The following is a 21812-nucleotide window of genomic DNA, read 5'->3' on the forward strand; positions in this document are numbered from 1 at the left end:
GATAGGAGGAATGAATGGACAGGGGAAGGGGGGAGGAAAGGAAAGGGAGGAAAGGAGGAGGGAAGAGGAGAGGATATGGGAAAGGGAGGGGGGAGACAGGAGGAATGAATGGACGGGAGAGGGAGGAGGGGGAGGAAGAAGGGGGAGAAGGAATGGGCAAGGGAGAGGGAGGAAAGGGTATGGCAAAGGAGGGGAAGAAACAAAGGGGAAGAGGGTTGGGCAGAGAGGAGGAAAGGATATGCTGGAGGGGAAAGGATGGGGAGTTTGGCTTCTCTAATATGCATTTTATTTATGTCCTCCACTAGGTTGTAAACTCCTTGAGGGCAGGGATTGTGTCTCCTTACACTTGTACTCTCCCAAGTACTGGTACGGTGCTCTGCACATATTAAGCACACAATAAACATTATTGTTGGATCGATTGACTGATGGGAAAAGGATGGATGGAATAGCTAAGGGGAGGGGGGCAGGAAAAGGGAGAGTTGGCAAGGAGAGGGTGAGGCTGGAAGGGTTCATAAGGAAAGGTGTGTGGGGTAGTGAACAGAGCATTCATTCATTCAATCGTATTTATTGAGCGCTTACTGGGTGCAGAGCACTGTACTAAGCACTTGGAATGTACAGTTCGGCTCAGCCCCCTGTCAGCTGGGTGACTTTGGCCAAGTCACTTCACTTCTCGGCGTCTCAGCAGCGTGGCTAAGTGCAAAGAGCCTGGGCTTGGAAGTCAGAGGTCATGGGTTCGAATCCCAGCTCTGCCCCTTGTCAGCTGGGTGACTGTGGGCAAGTCACTTCACTTCTCCGGGCCTCAGTGACCTCATCTGCAAAATGGGGATGAAGACTGGGAGCCTCAGGTGGGACAACCTGATGACCCTGGATCTCCCCCAGCGCTTAGAACAGTGTTCATCACATAGGAAGCACTTAACAAATACCAACATTATTATTATTATTAACAGTGCTCTGCACATAGGAAGCGCTTAACAAATACCAACTTTAAAATGGGGATGGAGACTGTCATACCCATGTGGGACAACCTGATGACTTTGGATCTCCCCCAGCGCCTAGAACAGTGTTCGGCACATAGGAAGCGCTTAACAGATTCCAACATTATTATTATTATTGTTATTAACAGTGCTCTGCACATAGAAAGCGCTTGTCAAATACCAACATTATTATCATTATTAACAGTGCTGTGCACATAGGACTCTGCCCCTTGTCAGCTGTGTGACTGTGGGCAAGTCACTTCACTTCCCTGGGCCTCAGTTCCCTCATCTGTAAAATGGGGCTGAAGACTGTGAGCCTCACGTGGGTCAACCTCATTCCCCTGGATCTCCCCCAGCGCTTAGAACAGTGTTCATCACATAGGAAGCGCTTAACAAATACCAACATTATTATTATTATTAACAGTGCCCGTAGTAAGCGCTTAACAAATACCAACATTATTATTAACAAATGCCCACACTATTATTAGTTGGGTGCTTGGGGGGATGGGGGCAGGACCAGCCACGATTGTGCAGACACGTAGCATCCCCCGGGTGTGTGTGGAGGGGGGGATTTAGGGGAACGTCCCCCCTGCTTGGGGGCGGGTTGGGTGGCTTTAGGGGAGACCAATGGTCCCCTCAGGCCTCTGAGGTAAAGCCACACTCAAGATGGCGTCGGGGGCCGACCGGGGAGTCACTTCCGGCTTCACTTCCGGTGGAGGGGAACCATCGAGCGGGGACCGACGGGATCGGCGGGGCGAGGCCGGCGGGGCCGGAGCTGTCACTCCACCCGCAGCCGCACAGCCGAGCACCATGGGCAACTGCCACACCGTGGGGCCCAACGAGGCGCTGGTGGTGTCAGGTGAGAGGGGGAGGGAGGGAGGAGCAGGCCGCAGCTGGCAGGGGGCACCCGGGCAACCCCAAGGACTGGCATCAAGGGGCCCGCCGAGGCCCTGGGGGCGAAGGCATGGGGACGGGATCCAACCCCCGCCCACCCCAGTCACCCCAAACCCAATCAATCGATGGTATTTATTGAGCGCTTCGGGCAGCATCATCCCCTTCCCGTCACTGGGCCTTCGGTGCCCTCCCTCCTTTCACCCCTACGGGCAGTTGAGCGATGACCCCCCCAGTTGACCCCCCCAGAGCAGGGGGTCCTGGGGAGGGGTCCCCACGAAGCAAGCAGCCTCAGTGGCCTTCCTGTTTTTGGAGGAGCGGAGCCTGCCAGCAGCCAGTTGGGGAAGCTTGGGGAGGAGCCAAAAAGGCTGGATCCGTTGCCCCACTTCCCCTCCCCACCCTAGATCCAGAGCCCTGGCACCCCTGGCACCCTTGGCAACCCCAGCCCCATCTTGGGCAGCGCGGAGCTCATTCCGTTAGCTCCCAGCCGGAGAGGCAACGGGACCAGGGAGGAATCACCCACTGGGCAAGAACCAGCTTGTCGGCCCTTCCCACGCCCAAGTGCCAGCCTCACAAACTTGGCACGGGGCACAAGGCGAACAAGTCAAAAACGAGCCATCAGATCCTTTCTAACAGGCGTCCGCCACTCAGAAACGCCCACCCGCCGGTAAAGGACTTCAGGATTCGGGGGTGGCAGGAGGGTACAAACCCCCAGCCCTTGCACCAGCCCCTTTTCCAGGATGCCTTTGCTCTTCTTCGACTTGCCACCTCATCCTCAGGCCCCTGTGTCTCACTAGGGTGGCCAAAGAGCTTTGGGATTCAAAAGGTGAAGGGATCTTGTAGATAGCTGCTCTGTAACTTATCTAAGGGAAGGTCTCCCCCATTAGACTATAAGCTGCCCGAGGGCAGGGATCATGTCTGTTATATTCTCCCAAGAGCTAAGTACAGTGCTCTGTGCCCGGGAAGCTTTCAGTGGGTACCACTGGTTGATGGATTGGGTGGGCGTTAGCCGCTTTAGCAGATGCGGGCATCGCTGTGGGTACAAAAAAGCTTCGTGGGATTTGGGAGGTGGGTACCTGAGCCACTGGGCCCTGGAGTCGGCCCTTCTCCCTGGCTGGGGTGAGCCACTGGTGGGCAACTCTAAGGACTGGCCCCCCGGCTGAATTTCCAGGGTACGACTGCCCTAAGCAGGAGAGCTTCTTGACTTGGAAAGGTGGCATTAATCCCCAAATAGATCCCTATATCGATTTCCCAGTATTTATGAAGAGAAATCCTCCCCTCTGCCATCCCCTTTCTCCCGCTCCCGGGAGAAACTGACAGCGTGGCTTCGGAGCCCGTGATTCCTGCTCCTCTGGCTTCCCTCTCTTGAGGTTCTCAGGCAACGGACTTGTTTGCTCGGAAAACAGTAGAGCGGCAGAGGAGATATCAGTCAAGGAGGGCTGCCTGACCAGGAAGCCTGGGAAAGAGTTATCCTTAAGGTTCACTTTGTGGTGATTGCTGTGGCATGGGTTAGGTGCCACCTGTCTAGAAGAAAAAAGGTCAAAGAGGTTAAATGTTGATCTGCATGACAGGCATGTTAATCATTTAATGTCAAAGGGCACAGCCCCCTGCTTCTCTCCACCAGGGCCTTCGGTCATCAGTAGTATTTACTGAGTACCTACTTAGCAGTTGGAAATCAGCCAATCAGTGGTATTTATTGAGCGCTTGCTGTATGCAGAGAATGGTACCAAGCACTCAGGAGAGTATGTCGAGTAGGTGGACCTGGTCTCTGCCCTCAAGGAGCTTACGGTCTCACAGGGGATTCAGACGTTAAAATAAATTACGGGTAGGGGAAGCAACAGAGTCTAAGGTTTTATATATATATGTACATATATATATATATATATGTTCTATATATGTGCTATGGGGGTGACTGTGGAGTAAATATCTAAGTGCTTGGGGGTATGGACTCAAGTGGACAAAGAAAGGAGGGAAAATTAGGGTGGATAGAGTATGGGCCCGGAAGTCAAAAGATCCTAGGTTCTAATCCTGATGCTGCCGTTTACCTCCTTTGTGTGACCTTAGGCCAATCACTGAATTTGTTTACCTGCTTTGTGTGACCTTAGGCCAATCACTGAATTTCTTGGTGCCTTTGTTTTCTCATCTGTAAAGTGCGGATTCAGTAACTGTTCTCTCTCCTACTTAGACTGTGAGCAGATACAGGAACTGTATCTGGCCTGATTACCTTGTATCTACCCCAGCTCCTAATACTGTGTTTCATGCATAGTAAAAGCTTAATGAATATTATTATTATTACTACTGTTATTATTAGGTGGGAGAGTACAATAAAATAAAGGTACATGACCCCAGCCTCCAGGGAGTTTACAGTCTGGGTTGGGGTGGAGTGGGGTGACAAACATTTTAAGAAATTACAGATAGTAGAAGACATAAATGCTTTGGGTTTGTTTGTTTTTTATAGTATTTGTTAAGTGTTTAGTACATGCCAGGCACTGTACTAAGCATTGGGTAGATAAAAGTTAATCAGGTTGGACACAGTCCATGTCCCATTTGGGGCTCTCACTCTTAATTCCCATTTTACAGATGAGGTAACTGAGGCCCAGAGAAGTGAAGTGACTTCCCAAAGTCACACAGCAGTCAAGAGGTGGAGCTGGGATTAGAATCCAGGGTCTTCTGACTCCCAGGCCTGTGCTCTATCCACTAGGCTATATTGCAGATGTGTGTAAATTCATGGTGGGCAGGAAACTTGTCTCCCAACTCTGTTATGCTGTACTCTCCCAAGTGCTTAGTACAATGCTCTGCACACATCAAGTCCTCAATAAATACAGTTGTTCGATTGACTGATGGAAGGGCTTGAAGATGGAGAGAACAGTGGTCTGTCGCTTATGGAGAAGGATGGAGTTCTTGGAGGGCAGGAGGGCAGTGATGGAGAGAGGAGAATGAGGCCCAGTGAGTAGGTTGGCTTGTGAGAAACAAAGAGGGAGAGCTGGGGTGTCGTGGCCGAAGAGAGTGGATAAGGAGAAGGGAGGAAGCTGATTGCTTTCAAGCCAGCAGTCAGGAGTTTCTCCTTCATGCGGGTGATCTGGACAACCTGGCGGTTTTCGGGGAGTGGGGAGGAGTGTACAGAATGGTGTTTTAGCAACATGATCCGGACAGCGGAGCGAAGTGTCGACTGGAGGCCGGGAGGTCAGCGAGGAGATGGATGCAGCAGTCAAGCTGGACTTCCACCCTGGTCCCTTGACTTTCAGAATTCCAGGAGTTCCTGTTGGTCTCCTGCGGGTGCCGTGGGCTCCTGCCCAGAGGCCCTGACTGGTCGCCACAGGCTGGTCCCTTCTGCTGGACGCCTTGCTACGCCTTCCCCCTCCCACAGGGCTAAAAGATTCCTAGGGACTCCCAACCAACTCTGCTCTATCGCCCTCTCCCAATCGCTTAGTACAGTGCTCTGCACACAATGAGTGCTCAATAAATTGTATCGATCGATCGACTGATAGATCCCTAGTGCTTCTCCCAGGGGCAGCTGGGGCTCCTAGCCGAGCAGCCCGAGTGGGTCGGGGTCAGACAGATGGACGGACATCCTGCCCCTCCTGTCCCCGACTGCTCGGTGATTCTGCCCACTGGGGCTCGAGTTAATAATAATAATAATAATAATGTTGGTATTTGTTAAGCGCTTACTATGTGCCGAGCACTGTTCTAAGCGCTGGGGTAGACATAGGGGAATCAGGTTGTCCCACGTGGGGCTCACAGTCTTAATCCCCATTTTACAGATGAGGGAACTGAGGCACAGAGAAGTGAAGTGACTTGCCCACAGTCACACAGCCGACAAGTGGCAGAGCTGGGATTCGAACTCATGAGCCCTGACTCCAAAGCCCGTGCTCTTTCCACTGAGCCACGCTGCTTCTCCAGTGCCCAGTTCCCAGTGCCGTCTCCCCGGCTTCCGCTTCGGTACCCTCCGAAGGGCTGGGGCGGGTGAACGGTGACGGCCCAGGGTGAAGGACTGCCCGGCCCCACCCCACCCCGCCTCAGTCGCTCCCATTGCAGGCTCGCCGTCCGGCCCCTGCCTTCTCCCTGTCCCCTTCTACCCCCCCCAGAGCGGCTGCCCAGAGCCACATCTCTGATCTGGCCTGCTGGTTCCTGCCCCCCTCCCACCGGAAGGAATCTGGCCCTGGTTTTTCCCGGGAGATAAGGGTTCTGGGGCCGGCGGGGCGGGGGACGGGGCGGGCCTGTGATGGGAACGGGGGCCAGCCATGTTTGGGGCTGGATTTGGGGGGAGGTAGCGGGGCCTAGTTGAGACAGATAGGGGCCAGCCATGTTTGTGGTGGGTGGGGTGGGGTGGGACATGTTTGGTGAGGGGTGGCAGGGTGAGGGTGGAGTTGGAGTTTAGAGCAGCTGCCAAGAAGGGATGGGAAAGGCTGTGTCAGGGCCCGAGGCTGAGAGCTGGAGGGGGCGAACTCAGGGAGAGGAAGAGGAAGGAAGTGGGAGGGGCCGGGGTGAGGGGAGAACTGCCCTTTCCCCCGCCCTGTCCCTCGGAGAGGGGGAGGCCAGGCAGAGGGGGAGAGGGAGAGCGGAGAGTTTAGATCCCTGGCAGCTTTATCACTTCAACTCTTCTCCTCAACAGGCAGGGCAAAGCTGGGGTGTCCACTGTCAGCTCCTGCTTCTGGCCATTCTTAGCCCTCCCTGGGGGCCCAGACAAGCTCAGAGGACCCCAGGGGCTGATACATAATAATGATAATAATAAAACAGTAATTATGGTAGTAGTTAAGTGCTTACTCTGAGCCAAGAACTGTCCTGAAAGTTGGGGGTAGGTTCTAGACAATCAGGTCAGACACAATCCCTGCCCCTCAAGGGGCTCACAGTCTCTTGAGGAGAGAGAGCAAGTATGCATTCCCCACTTTACAGATGAGGAGACTGAGGCCCAGAGAAGTTAAGAGACTGGACCAACTTAACAGAGCAGGCAAGTGGCAGAGCCGGGATTAGAACCCAGGTCTCCTGACTCCCAGGCCCATGCCCCTTCCACTAGACTACCCATTCCTTGGTGGCAGGTCCTCGGGGCACCCCACCCCCACTTGCCCACCCCCTCCTCACCCAAACCCCTCCAGGTCTCCAGAACTCAATCCTTTCTCGGTTCTGCTTCCTGGCAGCTACGTCATCCCGGGGGTGATGGCTGGGGGAGCAGACCTGAGGTTCTAATCTTGGCTCTGCCACTTGTTTGCCATGTGACCTTGATGATGATGGTATTTAAGCATTTACTATGTGCCAAGCACCTTTCTAAGCGCTGGGTGCGTCGCGTATAAGGTTTAGGTTGTCCCACATGGGGCTCACAGTCTTAATCCCCATTTTACAGATGAGGTAACTGAGGCACAGAGAAGTAAAGTGACTTGCCCAAAGTCACACAGCTGAGAAGCGGCGGAGCCAGGATTAGAACCCATGACCCCTGAGTCCCAAGCCTGGGCTCTTTCCATTGAGCCACGCTGCAACTCACTTAATTTCTCTGTGCCTCAGTTACCTCATCTGTAAAATGGGGATTAAAACTGTGAGATCTCTATGGGATGGGGACTGTGTCCAAAATGATTAGTTCCTATCTACGCCAGGGCTTAGAACAGTGCTTACACATAGTAAGCAGTTAACAAATACCACTATTATTATTATTATTTGGACCCTCTCCTTACCCCAGTGTAGAGAAGCAGCGTGGCTCAGTGGAAAGAGCATGGGCTTTGGAGTCAGAGGTCATGAGTTCGAATCCCAGCTCTGCCACTGTCAGCTGTGTGACTGTGGGCAAGTCACTTAACTTCTCTGGGCCTCAGTTACCTCATCTGTAAAATGGGGATTAAGACTGTGAGCCCCACGTGGGACAACCTGATTCCCGTGTCTACCCCAGCGCTTAGAACAGTGCTCTGCACATAGTAAGCGCTTAACAAATACCAACATCATTATTATTATTATTAAAATGGGTTTAAGGACCTTGGGTCCCGCCTTCACTCCGCCCCTCCCCGTTTGGGGTTTGCCGGGTGGGCGGGCCGGCCGGGGTTCTCACCTCGAGCTCTCCCCCTGCCCCGTCCCCTCGTTCCCTCCACAGGAGGCTGCTGCGGCTCGGACTTCAAGCAGTACGTGTTCGGCGGCTGGGCCTGGGCCTGGTGGTGCCTCTCAGACACGCAGAGGTAGGCGGGCTTCTCCTCGCTCTCTCCCTCGGACCCTGCACGGCAGCAGCTCCCCGCACCCCACCATTCCCCACCCCGCCATCGGCCACGGGTCCGTGGAGCCTCTCTGGTCCCGGCGGGTGGCGAGTCCGGGGCCAGAGAACCAAACAGTGTGGGTCACTGTCCTCTCCGCGGCCCTGCTGCCTGGGCCCTGAGTCAGACAACCTGAGGCGGCGTGGCTATCCCGGCCTCCCCCTCTCGCATGGCTCAGGCCTCCCTGGGCCCACTCGCTCTGGCCCCGAGAACCCGGCTCAGTTCTCCGGCTTTCCCTCTGCCTCCGCCTCCGCACCCCTTCAATCCTCCGGCCTCCTCTGCCCTCATCCGGCTCTGCCTTCAGACTCGGCCTGGCTTCAGAGTGGAAGGAGTTCCCCATCCTGCCTGGCAGAATGCTGGGGTGCAGGGGCAGAATTCTCACAGGAACGTACACTTGCCTCCTGCCTGTCAGAGACACCCTTGCCCCTGGGACAGAGGCTCCCTCGCCCGCCTGTGGATGCTTTGAGCTGTGCGCTTCCGGATCCTCACTCACCTGGGTCGTGGCAGGAGGGGGGATTGTCACCACATTGTAACTGGGCTGGTTTCCTATTAACACCGCCGTCCCCCTCCCTCACCCCCTGCTCCCAATCCCCACTCCGGTCCCGCTCGCTTTCTGTGAACGACTCACCCACCACCGACTGGCAACTGAGCGGCCGTCTGGGATGGAAGAGTTTCACTGTGTACGTGTGCATGTGTGTGTCTCCGCGGGAAGCCGGGGAGGTTCCCAAACAGGGATGTAGGTGGATTCTTTTCTGGGTCAGCGTCCAGAGCTGGCGGGGCCCAGACCACCAGGGTGGCCTTGGAGAAGCCATCGCAAACCAGGGGCGGTGCCCTGCCCCTTCCCTCCTCCTCCTGCTCTCCCTCCCTCCTCTTCCCCGGAGAGTTTTTCCCGCCAGTTTTCATTTTCTATCTCTCTCCTCCCTCCCTGCCCCGCCAGCTCTGCTCAGGACTTATACCATGTGCCAGGAGGGCTGAGGGGTTCCACTCCGCCCCAGAGGACAAGGGGGTTTCTCGTTGGGGATCCACCCACCTCCTGCAAGAAGTCTGGAATTAGATTTAATCTGGGCATCTCTTGCCCTTGGAGGACCTGGAGTCGGCCCTGACCCTCCCCGCACCGCACCACTCCATCTCAATGCCGTTGCCCCGCTGTCGTCCCTTCCCCCTAACTGCAGGCCCGGCGGTGTCTTGGGGGGTGGCTGTCCAAGGGGAATCCGAAATGGTGGCGCATAGGGTTTCTCAAGCCCAAAGGGACTTGCAGAGTCCACCTCATCCTTCCCTCTGCCTCCGGGCTGGGCCTTATCTCCATCCCTGCTTTCAGGGAGCTTCCATCTGCTGGGGCAGTCGAGTCAGCGTCAACTGACAAATGTAGAACCCTGGCAGAGGGAGCCAGGTTCGGGGGTGGGGAGGGGAGTGAGAGGGAGGTCTGAGAAAAAGTAAGCGGCTGCCAGGTCTTGCTCCAAAAAGGATTTTTCAGCCTGGCTTGGGGGTGCCCACCAAGAGCTGGGAAGTCCTCTCTTCTGTCTAAGCGGAATCCTTCCTGTTGATGCCCTTCGCCACAGGGGTCTCGGCTCCTGGTCCCCTTGGCATCGCCACCCCCCTCCCCCGGGCTGAAGACTCCTGGCTCCTCCCCCACCACCCTCCTCTCCTCCCTGGAGAACCCTTTGCCTGCCCTTGGGGCTGAGCTGGATTCCTCGTTGCTAGAGCCGAGAGTGTGGAGCGGGGCGGCCCCGGAGACCCAGCCCTCACCACAGGTTTCTCTCAGACATCCCAGGCCCTGGGCCGGAACTGGGCAGCGTCTGGATGGCAGTCAGAGCAGGAAGTCTGCAAGCCGGGGCAGCCCTCTTGCAGTTTATCCCGGTCGGATGGTCAGGTGGCCGGCCCCTCCTTCTCCGGGCCACCTGGCACAGGCTCGGCCTCATGGAGGCCTCCCAGAAGGGCAGACGGACCCGGTCCGAGCCTGGGATCGGCCCAGGGCAGCGCAGAGCCGGCAGCGGCTCCAGCCAGGCGGGTCCAGGACCCCGAGCCTCCAGTCAGTCCGGGCCTGCGGGTCGTGGGGAGAGAGGGTCAAGTCCAGTCGGGGCCGACCTGTGGCGAATGAGCCCTCGGGCCCCGGCCGACCTGGGTTGGGTCCAGAATCCCTTGTGGTAGCCCTCCAGATAAAGGGGACCGGGTCCCTACATCGGTCACTCCAGATCAAGCCAGAAGAGGCTGGACCTGATTTCCAGAGGCACTACCAGGCCTGGGAGGTGGTTATACTCAAACACATCTGTCCCAAGGGTCACCTACAGACCAGCTCTAACTCGGACTGGCCGCCTACGCCATAGCCTGGATTCGACACCAGATGTCTGGCCAACGTTCACCAGAAGCCTGTGATGTAAGCCCTGCCCTCAAGGAGCTCACATCCACTGGGGAAGACGAGCCAGCATCAGCTGACAAGTATAGAACCCTGGCAGCTGGAAACCCCTAAATTGGGCAGCAGGAGGCCGGGGTTAGGGAGTGGGAGGGGAGAGAGGGAGGTCCGAAAAGAAATTCTGATCCAGGATGACTGTCCAGATTCCGCCCTGTGGACCTGTCTGTAGACGGCCCCCGACAGGCTCCGGCCCGCCCCGCAGAGTGAGAGAATGAAAAACTGGCCCAGGCTTCCTACGTTACCTATTTGTGGATTCTTCTCTTTTCTCTTGAGAAGGATCGAGCCCCACGTCCAAGCGCCCGTGTTTTGAAATGGAGACCCCAGAGCCGTCTGACCCCTTAAATGCTCAGGGCCTTGAGCCTCAGTAACTGGAGTTGGGGTTCCCTCGAGTCTGTGAGCTCGTGGCGGGAAGGGAACGAATCTACCAACTCTGTTACGTCGTACTCTCCCAAGCACTAAACGTTCTGCAGTGCTCTGTGCTCGGTAAGCGTTCAATAAATACCTCTGATTGATTGATTCTATATTCTTTAGTCTCCCAGAGGGCAGAAAAGAGAGGTCGGGGCCCTAGGGAGCAGAGGCGCTTTCCTATATTGGGAATGGGTTCGGTTTGAAGGAGGAGCCGGTTTGTGCCTCTCCACCTTCAGCCCTCCCACCTGTCCCTCCCCAGTACCCAGTGGGCAAAACCTCTCTGGCCCATTCCACCAGACACTCCCAGCGAGCCCAGCAGGACAGCGGGTTTCAGAATCATCAAGGATACTGGGTGAGAGTCACCAGCATCCGCCACCCCGGTCCTTCTGGAGAGCCCCAGCCCCCTGCCCCCGTTCAGGAAGGACTGCTTTGCCGAGCCTTCCTGAGTTGAGTCGGGCACTCGCTACAAAATGGGGGGAAAGTGGGGAGTCCCGCCCCAGGCCCAGCCATCTGTCTCCCTCTGTCCCCCACTCTCCTCTGACATCTTCCCGCTTTGGGCTTCCTGGCGGGCGGGGAGAGCGGCCCCCCCTACCCCCGGCCGTGGAATATCCGTCTGTCTCCGGTAACCGCTGTGTGTTTGCTGTGTCCCCCCCCTCCCCTCACCCCCGCCACCGCTGCTCAGACTGTCTCTGGAGGTCATGACCATCCTCTGTCGCTGTGAGAATATTGAGACTTCGGAGGGGGTCCCGCTATACGTGACAGGGGTCGCACAGGTAATGACCTATAGCCGCTTCCTCCGTCTGCGTCGAACCCTCTCTCTTCCCCCTCCCCCCCGGCCCCTCGGATCCCATTCTGGGCCGCGGCGGCCGCAGCCGGAGAAGGACAATCCCAGGCGGGACCCCTCGGGGCCCGGCCTCCCCCGACCCCGCTCCATTTGGGTAGCTGACGTCAAGGGCCTCGCCTCCCCCATCCCAGCCGGCCACGCGGACCACCGGCGGATGGGACCCGACGCGGAGACTAAAAGGGGGAGGCAGGGGCAGAGGGGTGGCCTGGGGTCTCAGGGACAGGCAGACGGATTGGGGAGCGGCGGCCCTGGTGGTTGGCCCTGAAAGCACGGCACGGACAAGCCCCCGCCTGGTCCTGACTTAACAGTAGTAATAATAATAACTGCGGTATTTGTTAAAGCGCTTACTCTGTGCCAGTCACTGTACTGAGCGCTGGGGTGGATAGAAGCAAATCGGGTTGGGCACCGTCCCTGTTCCACATGGGTCTCACAGTCTTAATCCCCATTTTACAGATGTGGGAGCTGAGCCTCGGAGTAGTGAATTGACCAGCCCAAGGCCACACGGCAGACGAGTGGTGGAGTCGGGATTAGAACCCATGGCCTTCTGACTCCCAGGCCCGGGCTCTATCCACTGCTTCCTGAGTTCCACACATGCCCCGTCACCTTGGGCTGCTCAAAGTCAGCGGTCTGTCCGAATAGAATTAGCCCGATATTTCCCCACAAGGGCAATGATGAGATAATTAGCCCCCCCAACAAGTTAATGCTTAGAAGGTGGGTTGCCCTTGTATTGATTAAAGTGGATCAATCAGTCAGTGGTATTTATCGAGGACTTACCATGTTCAGAGCTCTGTACTGTGTCCTTGAGAGAGTACAATACAACAGAGGTAGCAGACACATTTTCTGCCACAGCTAGCTTACAGTCTAGCGGGGGAGATGGGCATCAATATCATTTATGGGGCTTTCATTCCAGTCATTTAATATTGTCTTCACAACAGCATGAGAAGGATGAGTTAATTCCCAAGGAGACAGACGCTCGAACAAGTGTATGCTCTCTCTGCAGGACACCCTTCAAACAACTATATTCTCTCTCGGTTTGGGGGGAACCAAGGCCCTGGAAGTTAAGTGACTTAAAAAAAAAGAAAAAAAAGGTATTTAAGTAATTAGATGTGCCAGGCACTGAACTAAGCACTGGGGTAGATACAAGTGAATCAATTGAACACAGTCCCTGTCCCACATGGGGCTCACAGTCTTAATCGACATTTTACAGATGAGGGAACTGAGCCACAGAAAAGTGAAGTGACTTGCCCAGGGCCACACAGCAGACAAGCAGCAGAGCCAGGATTAGAACCCAGTCCTTCTGATACCCAGGCCTGGGCTCTATCCACTAGGCCATGCTGCTTCTCTTCACGTAATTAGTAACATTGATTATTTATTGTAACCTTTCAAAAGCCCTACTAGGCAGGGACAATATTGTTATTCCTGTTATACAGATGAAACTGAGACCCAGAGAGGTTAAGTGATTTGACCAAGATCACAAAGCAAGGCAGTGGAAGAGCTGGTGTTGGGACCTGGGGTTTCTGACTTCCAGTTCCATGCTCTTTCCACTAGGCCACACTGCCTCTTCCCTGAGAGCTGGCAGTAGGGCTCTGAATATTAATCCCGTCACACCACTCTGGGCAGAAGAGCCAGAGGTTTAAGTCCTCTAGTTTCTAGAAGCCTCTTGTCTCTTGGCTTGTCTCTTATTATTAATAATAATAATAAATACGGTGGTATTTGTTAAGCATGTGCCAGGCACTTTACTAAGCATTGGGGAGGATACAGGCAAATTGGGTTGGACGCAGACCCTGTTTCGAGTGCGATCACGATCTCAATTCCCACTTTACAGATGAGGTCACTGAGGTACAGAGAAGTGAAGTGACTTGCCCAAGGTCACACAACAGACAGGTGGTAGAGCCGGGATTAGAACTGAAGTCCTTCTGTCTCCCAGACCCATGCTCTATATAATGATAATAATAATAATAATGATAGTATTTGTTAAGCACTTGCTATGTGCCAAGCAGGGTACTAAGAGGTAGATCTCTGGTAACTAGGTTGGATACAGTCCCTGTCCCACACAGGGCTTACAGTCTTGGTAAGAGGAAGAACAGTTACTGAATCCCACTTTACAGTTGAGGAAATAGAGGCAGAGAAGTTAAGTGACTTGCCCAAGGCCGTAAAGCTTGGGAGATTCCCCCAAACTTCACCCCAAATCCTTGACTGCTCAGGAGGGGCCCGAGGGGCTCCAGTTTGGTGCAGAGCAGCTAAGGATCCCAGGATGCAGCCCGAATGAACCCCGCTCCTGGTGCCAGGACACCCCCCCCCCCCCCGCCCCGCCCCAACCAGCCCCAGCTGCCCCAAGGTTCAAAGGACTGGCGGTGGGGTGGTGGCGCCCCCTGGCGGCCCCGGACGTCCCGAGGGCACTCACCTCACCTGTTCATCACGTCCCCGGGGGCCCAGTGAGGGCCGGCCTGTCTGTGCCTGTGCTTTCTCCTCCGTCTACCTCCAGCCCTGGGGCTCCCGGACCCCTGAGCCCGATGGGTCCTGGTTCCCGGCTTCCTCCACTCGGAGTCGCCGTCGCGCACCCCCAGCCTGGCCCCGGCCCCCGACCCCCGGGGTCCAATCTGGCTCTAAACCCCGCTCGGGCCTTGACCCTTGACCCTACCCAACTGGAGCAGGGGGTCCAAGGAGGACGGGCCGGCCCCTCCCATCCGTCACCCCCCAGGGGCCCCTTCCCACGGGACACATGCAACTGTTTTGCGTTTCTTGACAGGATTTCCCTAGAGATAATGACGCTACAGCCCCGGTGTGAGGATGTAGAGACGGCCGAGGGGGTAGCTCTAACTGTGACTGGCGTGGCCCAGGTAGGGTACCTCAGCCCTCCCGGCCCGCGGACAGTGGGTGGGGGGCCCAGGGCGCTCGACCGGAGGAGCTGACGGGCCGAAGGAAGCCGCCCGGCCCGGCCGTGGCCGGGGTCTCCCTCGGCCTCCCCCGTCCCGGCCCCGGCCCCGGCTCGGTCCCACGGTGCCCAGGTGAGCGGCCCCACGCCCTCCGTGTCTCCGGCTTTAACCCTCTCGCTTGCTCACTGCCCCCACCCCTCAGCCCTCAGCCCCGCGTGCCAGCCGGGACTCAGGAAGACTAACCCAACGTGCCTTCTCTCCCCGGGTCCACACAGTCGCAGTGGGCCTCAAGATGGGGGCGGGCCAGGACGACGGAGGCTCGGGGTCCCCGCCCTTCTAACCGCCCGTTTTCCACAGGGGTCAGCGGCCGTGGAGCCCGGAACCGTTTGAGGAGCTGGGGAGAGACCAAGGGAGAGCGGGGTTGCTCGGACCGGGAACCACTCTTTCCCTCCGCCCCTTCCTGCTCTCTCTCTCTCTCTCTTTCTGCATCTGTCCGTGGGCAGTTCCTGCCCGTTTCTGAGTCCCTGCCTCTCCCTGTGAGCCCTGGGCTCTTTCTAGACTGGCCTGTTCTGTGTGGGTCTCTCTCTCTCTCTGTCGCTCTCTCTTGCTCTCTTTCGGCCTTGTCTATCTCTCTGTCTCTGCATCTGTCTCTCTCATGAGCCCATTTTGGGGAAGTGCAGGCCCAGGAGGCCGGTGGTGGGCCCTTGGCAGGAGCCTGAGCAGGGAGGGTAGCTGAGCAGAGGGCAGGTGACCACCTCCCAGACCACAGGGCCCAGCAGGGACGTGGCACAGTGGATGGACAGGCAGCAGAACCGAGGCTCCCGCTGGGACCCCAACTTTGGGCCTTTACCCAGGCAGAAATGGGGAGGAGACCGAGCCCCCCTCCTGGGGGAGGGAGTGAGGGGAAAGGGCAGCTCCCAGGCCACTAGGGCGAGGACAGGAGCGGACCCAGGCAGGAGCTGGCAACTCCAGTGAATTTATTATGCGGAAGCCACTCCTCTGCCTCCTCCTCCTCTTTCTTCTCCTCTTCCTCCTCTTCCTCCTCTTCTTCCTCTCTTGCCAGGAACCGAGGACCAGGAACCGGAGCAGATGGGCAGGGGGGCATCATAGGAGGTGCTGGGAGAGTGGGTCCTCAATGGGCAGGCCCAGGGGGCATTGGGTCGAAGCTGGGCACTGGGTTCCCATCCTGGGACACCCATGGGGCTTCCCCTCCCCGTGCTGCAACAGGGGAGTATGAGGGATGCTCCAGTGCCACCCATGTAGAGACACTGACAGCCACCACCTTCTCTGCCTCTGCTGCACGTCCCCTGCCCCTCCCATGCCCCTCTCCCCACCCCGGCTCGCTGTGGGCCTGCGGACCACCCCGCCCCACCCCACCGCCCTCTCCTGCCTGCAGGTGAAGATCATGACGGAGAAGGAGCTCCTGGCTGTGGCCTGCGAGCAGTTCCTCGGGAAGAACGTCCAGGATGTCAAGAACGTGGTCCTGCAGACGCTGGAAGGGCACCTGCGCTCCATCCTCGGTGAGTGGGGCCTGGGGACCCTTAGCTGCTCCCTTGGTGGTCAGCAGGGGCCGGGGTGGGGGGGGCGGTTGGGGGCGGGGCAGGGAGACGACCGAGGGAAGACTGACCAGATAACAGCCTGGCAGAGAGGAGCCACTCAGGCCGAGGGAGCCCGCAGCCAGTTTAGGCTTCTTTTTTCAGTTTTGGGAAAAAAGGACTACTTGCTCAGAGCCCTTATTCTGCCTTGCTTCACCCCTGGCTCCCAGGTCCAGCCCCTCCACCCCCTTTCCCTTTCCCCTCCCCTCCGCCCACCCTCAATGTTTTTCCAGGCTAGTGGGGAATATTAATAATAATTGGTGTATCACTGTACTAAGTCCTGGAGCAGATGTAAGATCATCTGGTCAGACACAGTCCCTCAAGGGACTCACAGTCTAAATCGGAGGAAGAGGGATTTAATCCCCATTTTACAGATGAGGTAACTGAGCACAGAGAAATTAAGGACCTGGCTCAAGGTCACATAGCAGAGGGGTGGCAGAGGCAGGGACTTGAACCCAGGTCATTCTGACTCCCAGGCTTGAGCTTTCTCTTTTAGGCCACCTGAACTTCTCTCTTCCAAAGAGCCCAAAGCCGTTTCCTCTCTTCTTCCTCCTTTTCCTCGCCTCAGTTTTCCCAGGGGACCAGCAAGGCCCAGAGAGCTGGTCTGGCCTGGCCTGGCCAAGGCCAACACGAGCTCTTTCCCCGAAGCCCACCCAAGTGGGTTTCCCCTCCAGCCCAGAGGGGCTGGGGTTCCCCACCTTATCGCAGAGCCAGCGAGACCCCCACCCTCCCAAGTAGAAGTGACCCCGTTCCCCTCCCATCTGCCTTCCCGCCAGGCACCTTGACCGTGGAGCAGATCTACCAGGACCGGGACCAGTTTGCCAAGCTGGTGAGGGAGGTGGCCGCCCCAGACGTGGGCCGCATGGGCATCGAGATCCTGAGCTTCACCATCAAGGTACCGCGGGTACCGCTGCGGGGAGAGGAGCACACCCCTACACCCAAAACGGCTCCAGCCCCCTGGAACCGGGCTCCTTCGCCTCTCCAACCACACCCTTCACTCTCCCTCCCTGGTGCCCCTCCCCGCCACAGGATGTCTACGATAAGGTGGAATACCTGAGTTCTCTGGGAAAGACACAGACGGCCGTGGTGCAGCGAGACGCCGACATCGGGGTGGCCGAGGCCGAGCGGGACGCGGGCATCAGGGTACGGCGGGCCCATGAGGGCTGCAGGCTCTGGCTGGCGTCGGGGAAGCGGCCGCTGGGCGAGAGTGTAGGGGTTGGGGGAGGGGGCCTGGAAGAATGTCCACGGCAGCAGGGAGGGGCTCACCGGCCTTCTGACTCCCCCAGGAGGCCGAGTGCAAGAGGGAGATGCTGGACATCAAGTTCCAGGCCGATACCAAGATAGCCGACTCCAAACGAGCCTTTGAGCTGCAGAAGTCGGCCTTCAGCGAGGAGGTGAACATCAAGGTGAGACGGGCCCCCGGGGGGATGGTGGAGAGGGCAGGGGGCACTGCCCGGTGTGGGGGTGGGGGGCCGCAGGAAGCCATGGGAGCGGGGCCAGGGTGCGCCCAGGGGGGCCTCCAGGGGTTGCCCGGTGCCGAGGAGGAGCTCTGGAGAACGGGGAGAAGGGGTGACCAGAGGCCTCGACCCCAGCAGGAAGGGGTAGGGAAGATCCTGGGGTGTTCCCTCTCCCCCGCCAATGGGCACGGAGGGGTGCCCGGCTCACAGCCCCCCGCCACTCCCCCAGACGGCCGAGGCCCAGTTGGCGTACGAGCTGCAGGGGGCCCGGGAGCAGCAGAAGATCCGCCAAGAGGAGATCGAGATCGAGGTGGTGCAGCGGAAGAAGCAGATCGCCGTGGAAGAGCAGGAGATAATCCGCATGGACAAGGAGCTGATTGCCACCGTGAGACAACCCGCCGAGGCCGAGGCCCACCGTATACAGCAGATCGCCGAGGGCGAGAAGTAAGGCCCCGGCCGGGGGTGGGCGGGACAGCGGGAGGGGACGCCACCCTCCCCTCCTCGCTGGTCTCTGGGCTTCGGGGCACAGCCACCTGCCACCCACTCCTGGGGGAGCCTGGGCCCTGGAGGCGGGAAGACCCCCACCCTCCCTCCCGAGGCCAGGGAGCTGGCCGGAAGCGAGGAGATGAGAGAGGCTCCTCAAGGCCCTTCATTTCCCATCCTCAGCCCGGGCAGGTGAGGCTGCCCGTGGACACAGCTGATGCCACAATTCTCTGTGAGTTGAGTTTCTCCGACTCCTAGACCTGTTGTCTCCAGGGGTCCCAGGCTTAGGGGACACCGTCATCTGAGAATTCACCATCTGGGAATTCAGCTCAGGGATGGGGCCCACCCTTTAGACTGTGAACCCCAGATGGGACGGTGTCCAACCTGATTATCTTGGGTCTACCCCCAGTGTTTTGCACAGCATGTGGCAATTAGACATCTTTGACCTTACACCACCGTCACTGTCATTATTATGCGTACGTGGGGGCACCCAAGATGGCGAGGCCTAGGTCAACAGAGAGGCCTTGACACCCAGGAGCGTGCCGAGTATCAAGGGAGGAACAGAGTGGCCTAGAAGCTAGAGCACAGTCGTAGGAGTCAGAAGGACCTGGCTTCTAATCCCAGCTCCACCATTTGTCCACTGTGCGATCTTGGGCAAATCACTTCACTTGTCTGGGCCTCAGTTACCTCATCTGGAAAATGGGGGATTAAGACTGTGAGCCCCATGTGGGACATGGACTGTGTCCAACTTGGTTAACTTTGTATCTAATCCCAGAGTTTAATAAGGTGCCTGGCCCATAGTAAGTGCTTAACAAACATCATAAAGTAAAAAAGGAAGTCAAGCAATTATTGGAGATCTAGAATGCCTGGAAACACAGGTGTTTTCAGCAGTTTTCAATTACCTGCTCCTCACCCATCTCTTCATCCTTGGGAGTTGCCCAGCGGGTCAAAGCCCAAACCTTAGCTCTCCTCTGCCCTCCGATCCAGGCTGCCCCTCTCCTCGCCTCCTCTGTCATTCCCCCCCGAGCTAATGCTGGGGGTTTGGGTTCTGTCAGGGTGAAACAGGTCCTCTTGGCCCAAGCGGAGGCTGAGAAGATCCGCAAGCTGGGGGAAGCGGAGGCTTCTGTGATCGAGGCGATGGGCAAGGCGGAAGCCGAGCGGATGAAGCTGAAGGCGGAGGCATATCAGAAGTACGGAGACGCGGCCAAGATGGCCTTGGTGCTGGAAGCCCTGCCCCAGGTGAGAGGAGGGTCCTCCCCAGCCCAGCCCGGCCCCCCACCGCTTTCTGGGGGGTGGGGAGCAAACGGGCCTTCTTGTGCCTGGGAGGGCCCAGGGAGGGAGGGCGAAGTGGCCAGCAGAAGACGCACCAGCTGGTCCGGGGCCGACTCCGGCTCCATCCTCTGCCCCAGGAAGCCTTTGGATGAGGCTGGGTCTGGAGCCACGGGGCCCCTAAGGTATGCGTCGGGAAGGTCTTCCCAGTTGGCCGGACTGGGAGAGCGCTGGCTGGACCCGGGCCACCCTGCCAGAGGGTGATGGACCGTCCCTCTGGGGGCCGGGGAGAAGAAGGGGAGCCCGCCCAGTGCATCGAGAGGGACCTGATGGCCCCAGAGACCTCGGCAAGGGAAGGGCTGGAGGCAGTTGGAGAGGGGGATGGAACACAGCCAGAGGGGAGCAGGAGGAGGCCGAAGGGATGGAGGGCCAGCCCTGACGATGGGAGTGGGAAGGGAAGCACAGCCTCAAGAGGGTGGCTGGCAGTGGGTGGCCCACCCCCAGTCCTCCCCTTCCCCTGCCCTCCCACACAGATCGCTGCCCAAGTGGCCGCCCCCCTGAACAAAGTAGACGAGATCGTGGTCCTGAGCGGCGACAACAACAAAATGACAACAGAAGTGAACCGCCTGCTGGCAGAGCTCCCCGCCTCCGTGCACGCACTCACCGGAGTGGACCTGACTAAGGTCAGTGTCCGGCGGCCCCGGCCGCCGGCAGGAGATGTGGGGCTAGCCCTCTCCGCCTGGGGATCGAGTAGGGGAGGCATTGCGGCCGTTCCTGGGCGGGATCCCGATGGGGGAGGCGAGTGGAGTGGGCACCCCCTCACCGTGGGCTCTCTCTCATCTCCCGCAGATCCCCCTCATCCAGAAGGCCACAGGGGTACAGGTGTGAGCGCGAGCCGAGGACACCCAACTTCTTCCATCTCCCGCCTCCCCGCCCCGAGGCCCGTCTCTCCGGCCGGGGCGTGGGCAGTCGGATTCGGACTCTGACTTTCTCTCTGGTGCCTTATTTTGTAGGACCAGAAGCTGCATGTCCAATCGGTCTGTGTCTGGTTTTTGCCACCACCCTCTTCTCTCATTCCTTTCCTTCTTTCTCCAGCTCGCTTCCTCGCTCCGTCTGTCTCTCCCTCTCTCCCTGACTGTCTCTGAGCGTCTTTTTTTTCCTTTCTCTGTCCTCCCTCTTTCTCTGTGACTCCTCTTCTCCCCTCTCCTCACGTGACTGCGTCTCTTTCTCTTGTCCTTCTCCCCCCCGCCCCCGTGTCTCTGTCTCTGTCTCTCTCCACCCGCCCGTCTGAGTGCCCATGCCAGCCGGGCAGGGGCACCGAGGGTGCGTGTGCAATCACTGTCCGTGCGCGGAGGGGGCCCCGGGTGCCCCCTGCAATCTTGGTGCCTTGAAGTTCTCCATATCTCCTGCCTCCCGCCGGCCCCTGTACTGCCACCCCGCTCGGGCGGGGGCTAGAAGGTGGGCAGCGGGGTCAGGGGCACCCGGGAATGGGAGTGGGCAGGTCAGGCCCTTCCCCGCCCCCCGTCCCCCTCCCCGTCGTCGTTCGCCACCCCATCGTCGGCCTTTTGCTGAGAACGGGCTGTAAAAATGTGAAGCTGCGGTCCCCGCCTCCCCTCCTCCCCTTAGCTACCACCTCTTTTCCTCCTCACTTCCCTCTCTCCCTGCCGCCTTCCCGCCTCCCCCTGCCAAGCAGTGGGCAGAGGGCCAAGGGCACGGAGCTGAATCCTCTGGAGCCATATGCTCTCCGGGAGCCCGTTCTCTCGCTCTCCCCTGGGAGAGGCCCTGCCTGGCCTCTTCCTCGGTCCTCGACGGCAGGTGGGCAGACCTCTGGTTGTGCCCCGCTGACACCGGCCGATAACCCAATTCTCCGGCAGAGCCGGGGAAGGTGCCCCGAAGTGGCCAGGTGTCCACGGCCCTTGGAGCGTCATCCCGCTGGGAGGCCTGGGTTGTGGAAGAAGGGACCGTGCTTGCTCTTACCCAGCCGTATCTGCCAGGCAGCACCCGCCTTCTCCCGCTCTGCCCTGCCAACCTGGACCTGGATCCCCTAGCCTTGGACTCCCCTTACAGAGGGGAGAGGTGGCACCGGGCTTCTGTTGGCCCCGCAGGGGCGTTGGCAGCTGTCGTCAGGGCCCCATCCTCCATCCTGCTTTTCCTGACTGTCCAACCTCCCTCCCTCCCTCTCCCAAAACGTTACTCTGTGTCCAGATCATGCCTTCCAACCACAGGCCAGCCCTCCAGCCCTCCCCGTTGGGTGGTGCCAAACTATGCCAACGGGCTGGTCCTGTCTGACCTAAGGTAGGTGCACGTGTGCTCTCCACCTCCTTGGCTCCACCAAACCTGGAAACCGGGGGTCCTCATCCCTACCCCCCCGACACACACAA

The 21812-nt window shown here is 58.3% G+C and overlaps 1 protein-coding gene across 7 annotated transcripts; it reads left to right on the forward strand.

Moving 5' to 3' along the window:
• The first annotated feature begins 1710 nt into the window (after positions 1-1710).
• On the forward strand, positions 1711-20467 carry FLOT2 (flotillin 2). Of its 7 annotated transcripts, none has more exons than XM_029082081.2 (11): positions 1711-1833; positions 7936-8017; positions 11590-11680; positions 16024-16147; positions 16999-17117; positions 17252-17365; positions 17509-17628; positions 17909-18123; positions 19218-19401; positions 19965-20114; positions 20281-20467. In XM_029082081.2, the coding sequence occupies exons 1-11, from the start codon at positions 1785-1787 to the stop codon at positions 20317-20319; spliced, it is 1287 nt and encodes a 428-aa protein (XP_028937914.1). In that variant the 5' UTR covers positions 1711-1784; the 3' UTR covers positions 20320-20467. The 7 variants fall into 7 exon arrangements, with proteins under 7 accessions (XP_028937914.1, XP_028937913.1, XP_039770385.1 ...); XM_029082080.2 differs by lacking the exon at positions 11590-11680 and adding an exon at positions 14501-14591 and having other exon boundaries at positions 1712-1833; XM_029082085.1 differs by lacking the exon at positions 1711-1833 and adding an exon at positions 10776-10982 and having other exon boundaries at positions 7933-8017.
• The last annotated feature ends 1345 nt before the right edge of the window (positions 20468-21812 follow it).

The sequence above is a fragment of the Ornithorhynchus anatinus genome, chromosome 17, assembly GCF_004115215.2.
Source record: "Ornithorhynchus anatinus isolate Pmale09 chromosome 17, mOrnAna1.pri.v4, whole genome shotgun sequence".
NCBI classification, from domain to species: Eukaryota; Metazoa; Chordata; class Mammalia; order Monotremata; family Ornithorhynchidae; genus Ornithorhynchus; species Ornithorhynchus anatinus.

Excerpts from the sequence above, each read along its gene's own strand:
- FLOT2 (XM_029082081.2), top strand. The coding sequence starts at position 1,785 with ATGGGCAACTGCCACACCGTGGGGCCCAACGAGGCGCTGGTGGTGTCA. Across the intron at positions 16,148-16,998 it reads GCACCTGCGCTCCATCCTCG|GCACCTTGACCGTGGAGCAG; the intron begins GTGAGTGGGGCC and ends CCTTCCCGCCAG. Across the intron at positions 18,124-19,217 it reads CAGATCGCCGAGGGCGAGAA|GGTGAAACAGGTCCTCTTGG; the intron begins GTAAGGCCCCGG and ends GGGTTCTGTCAG.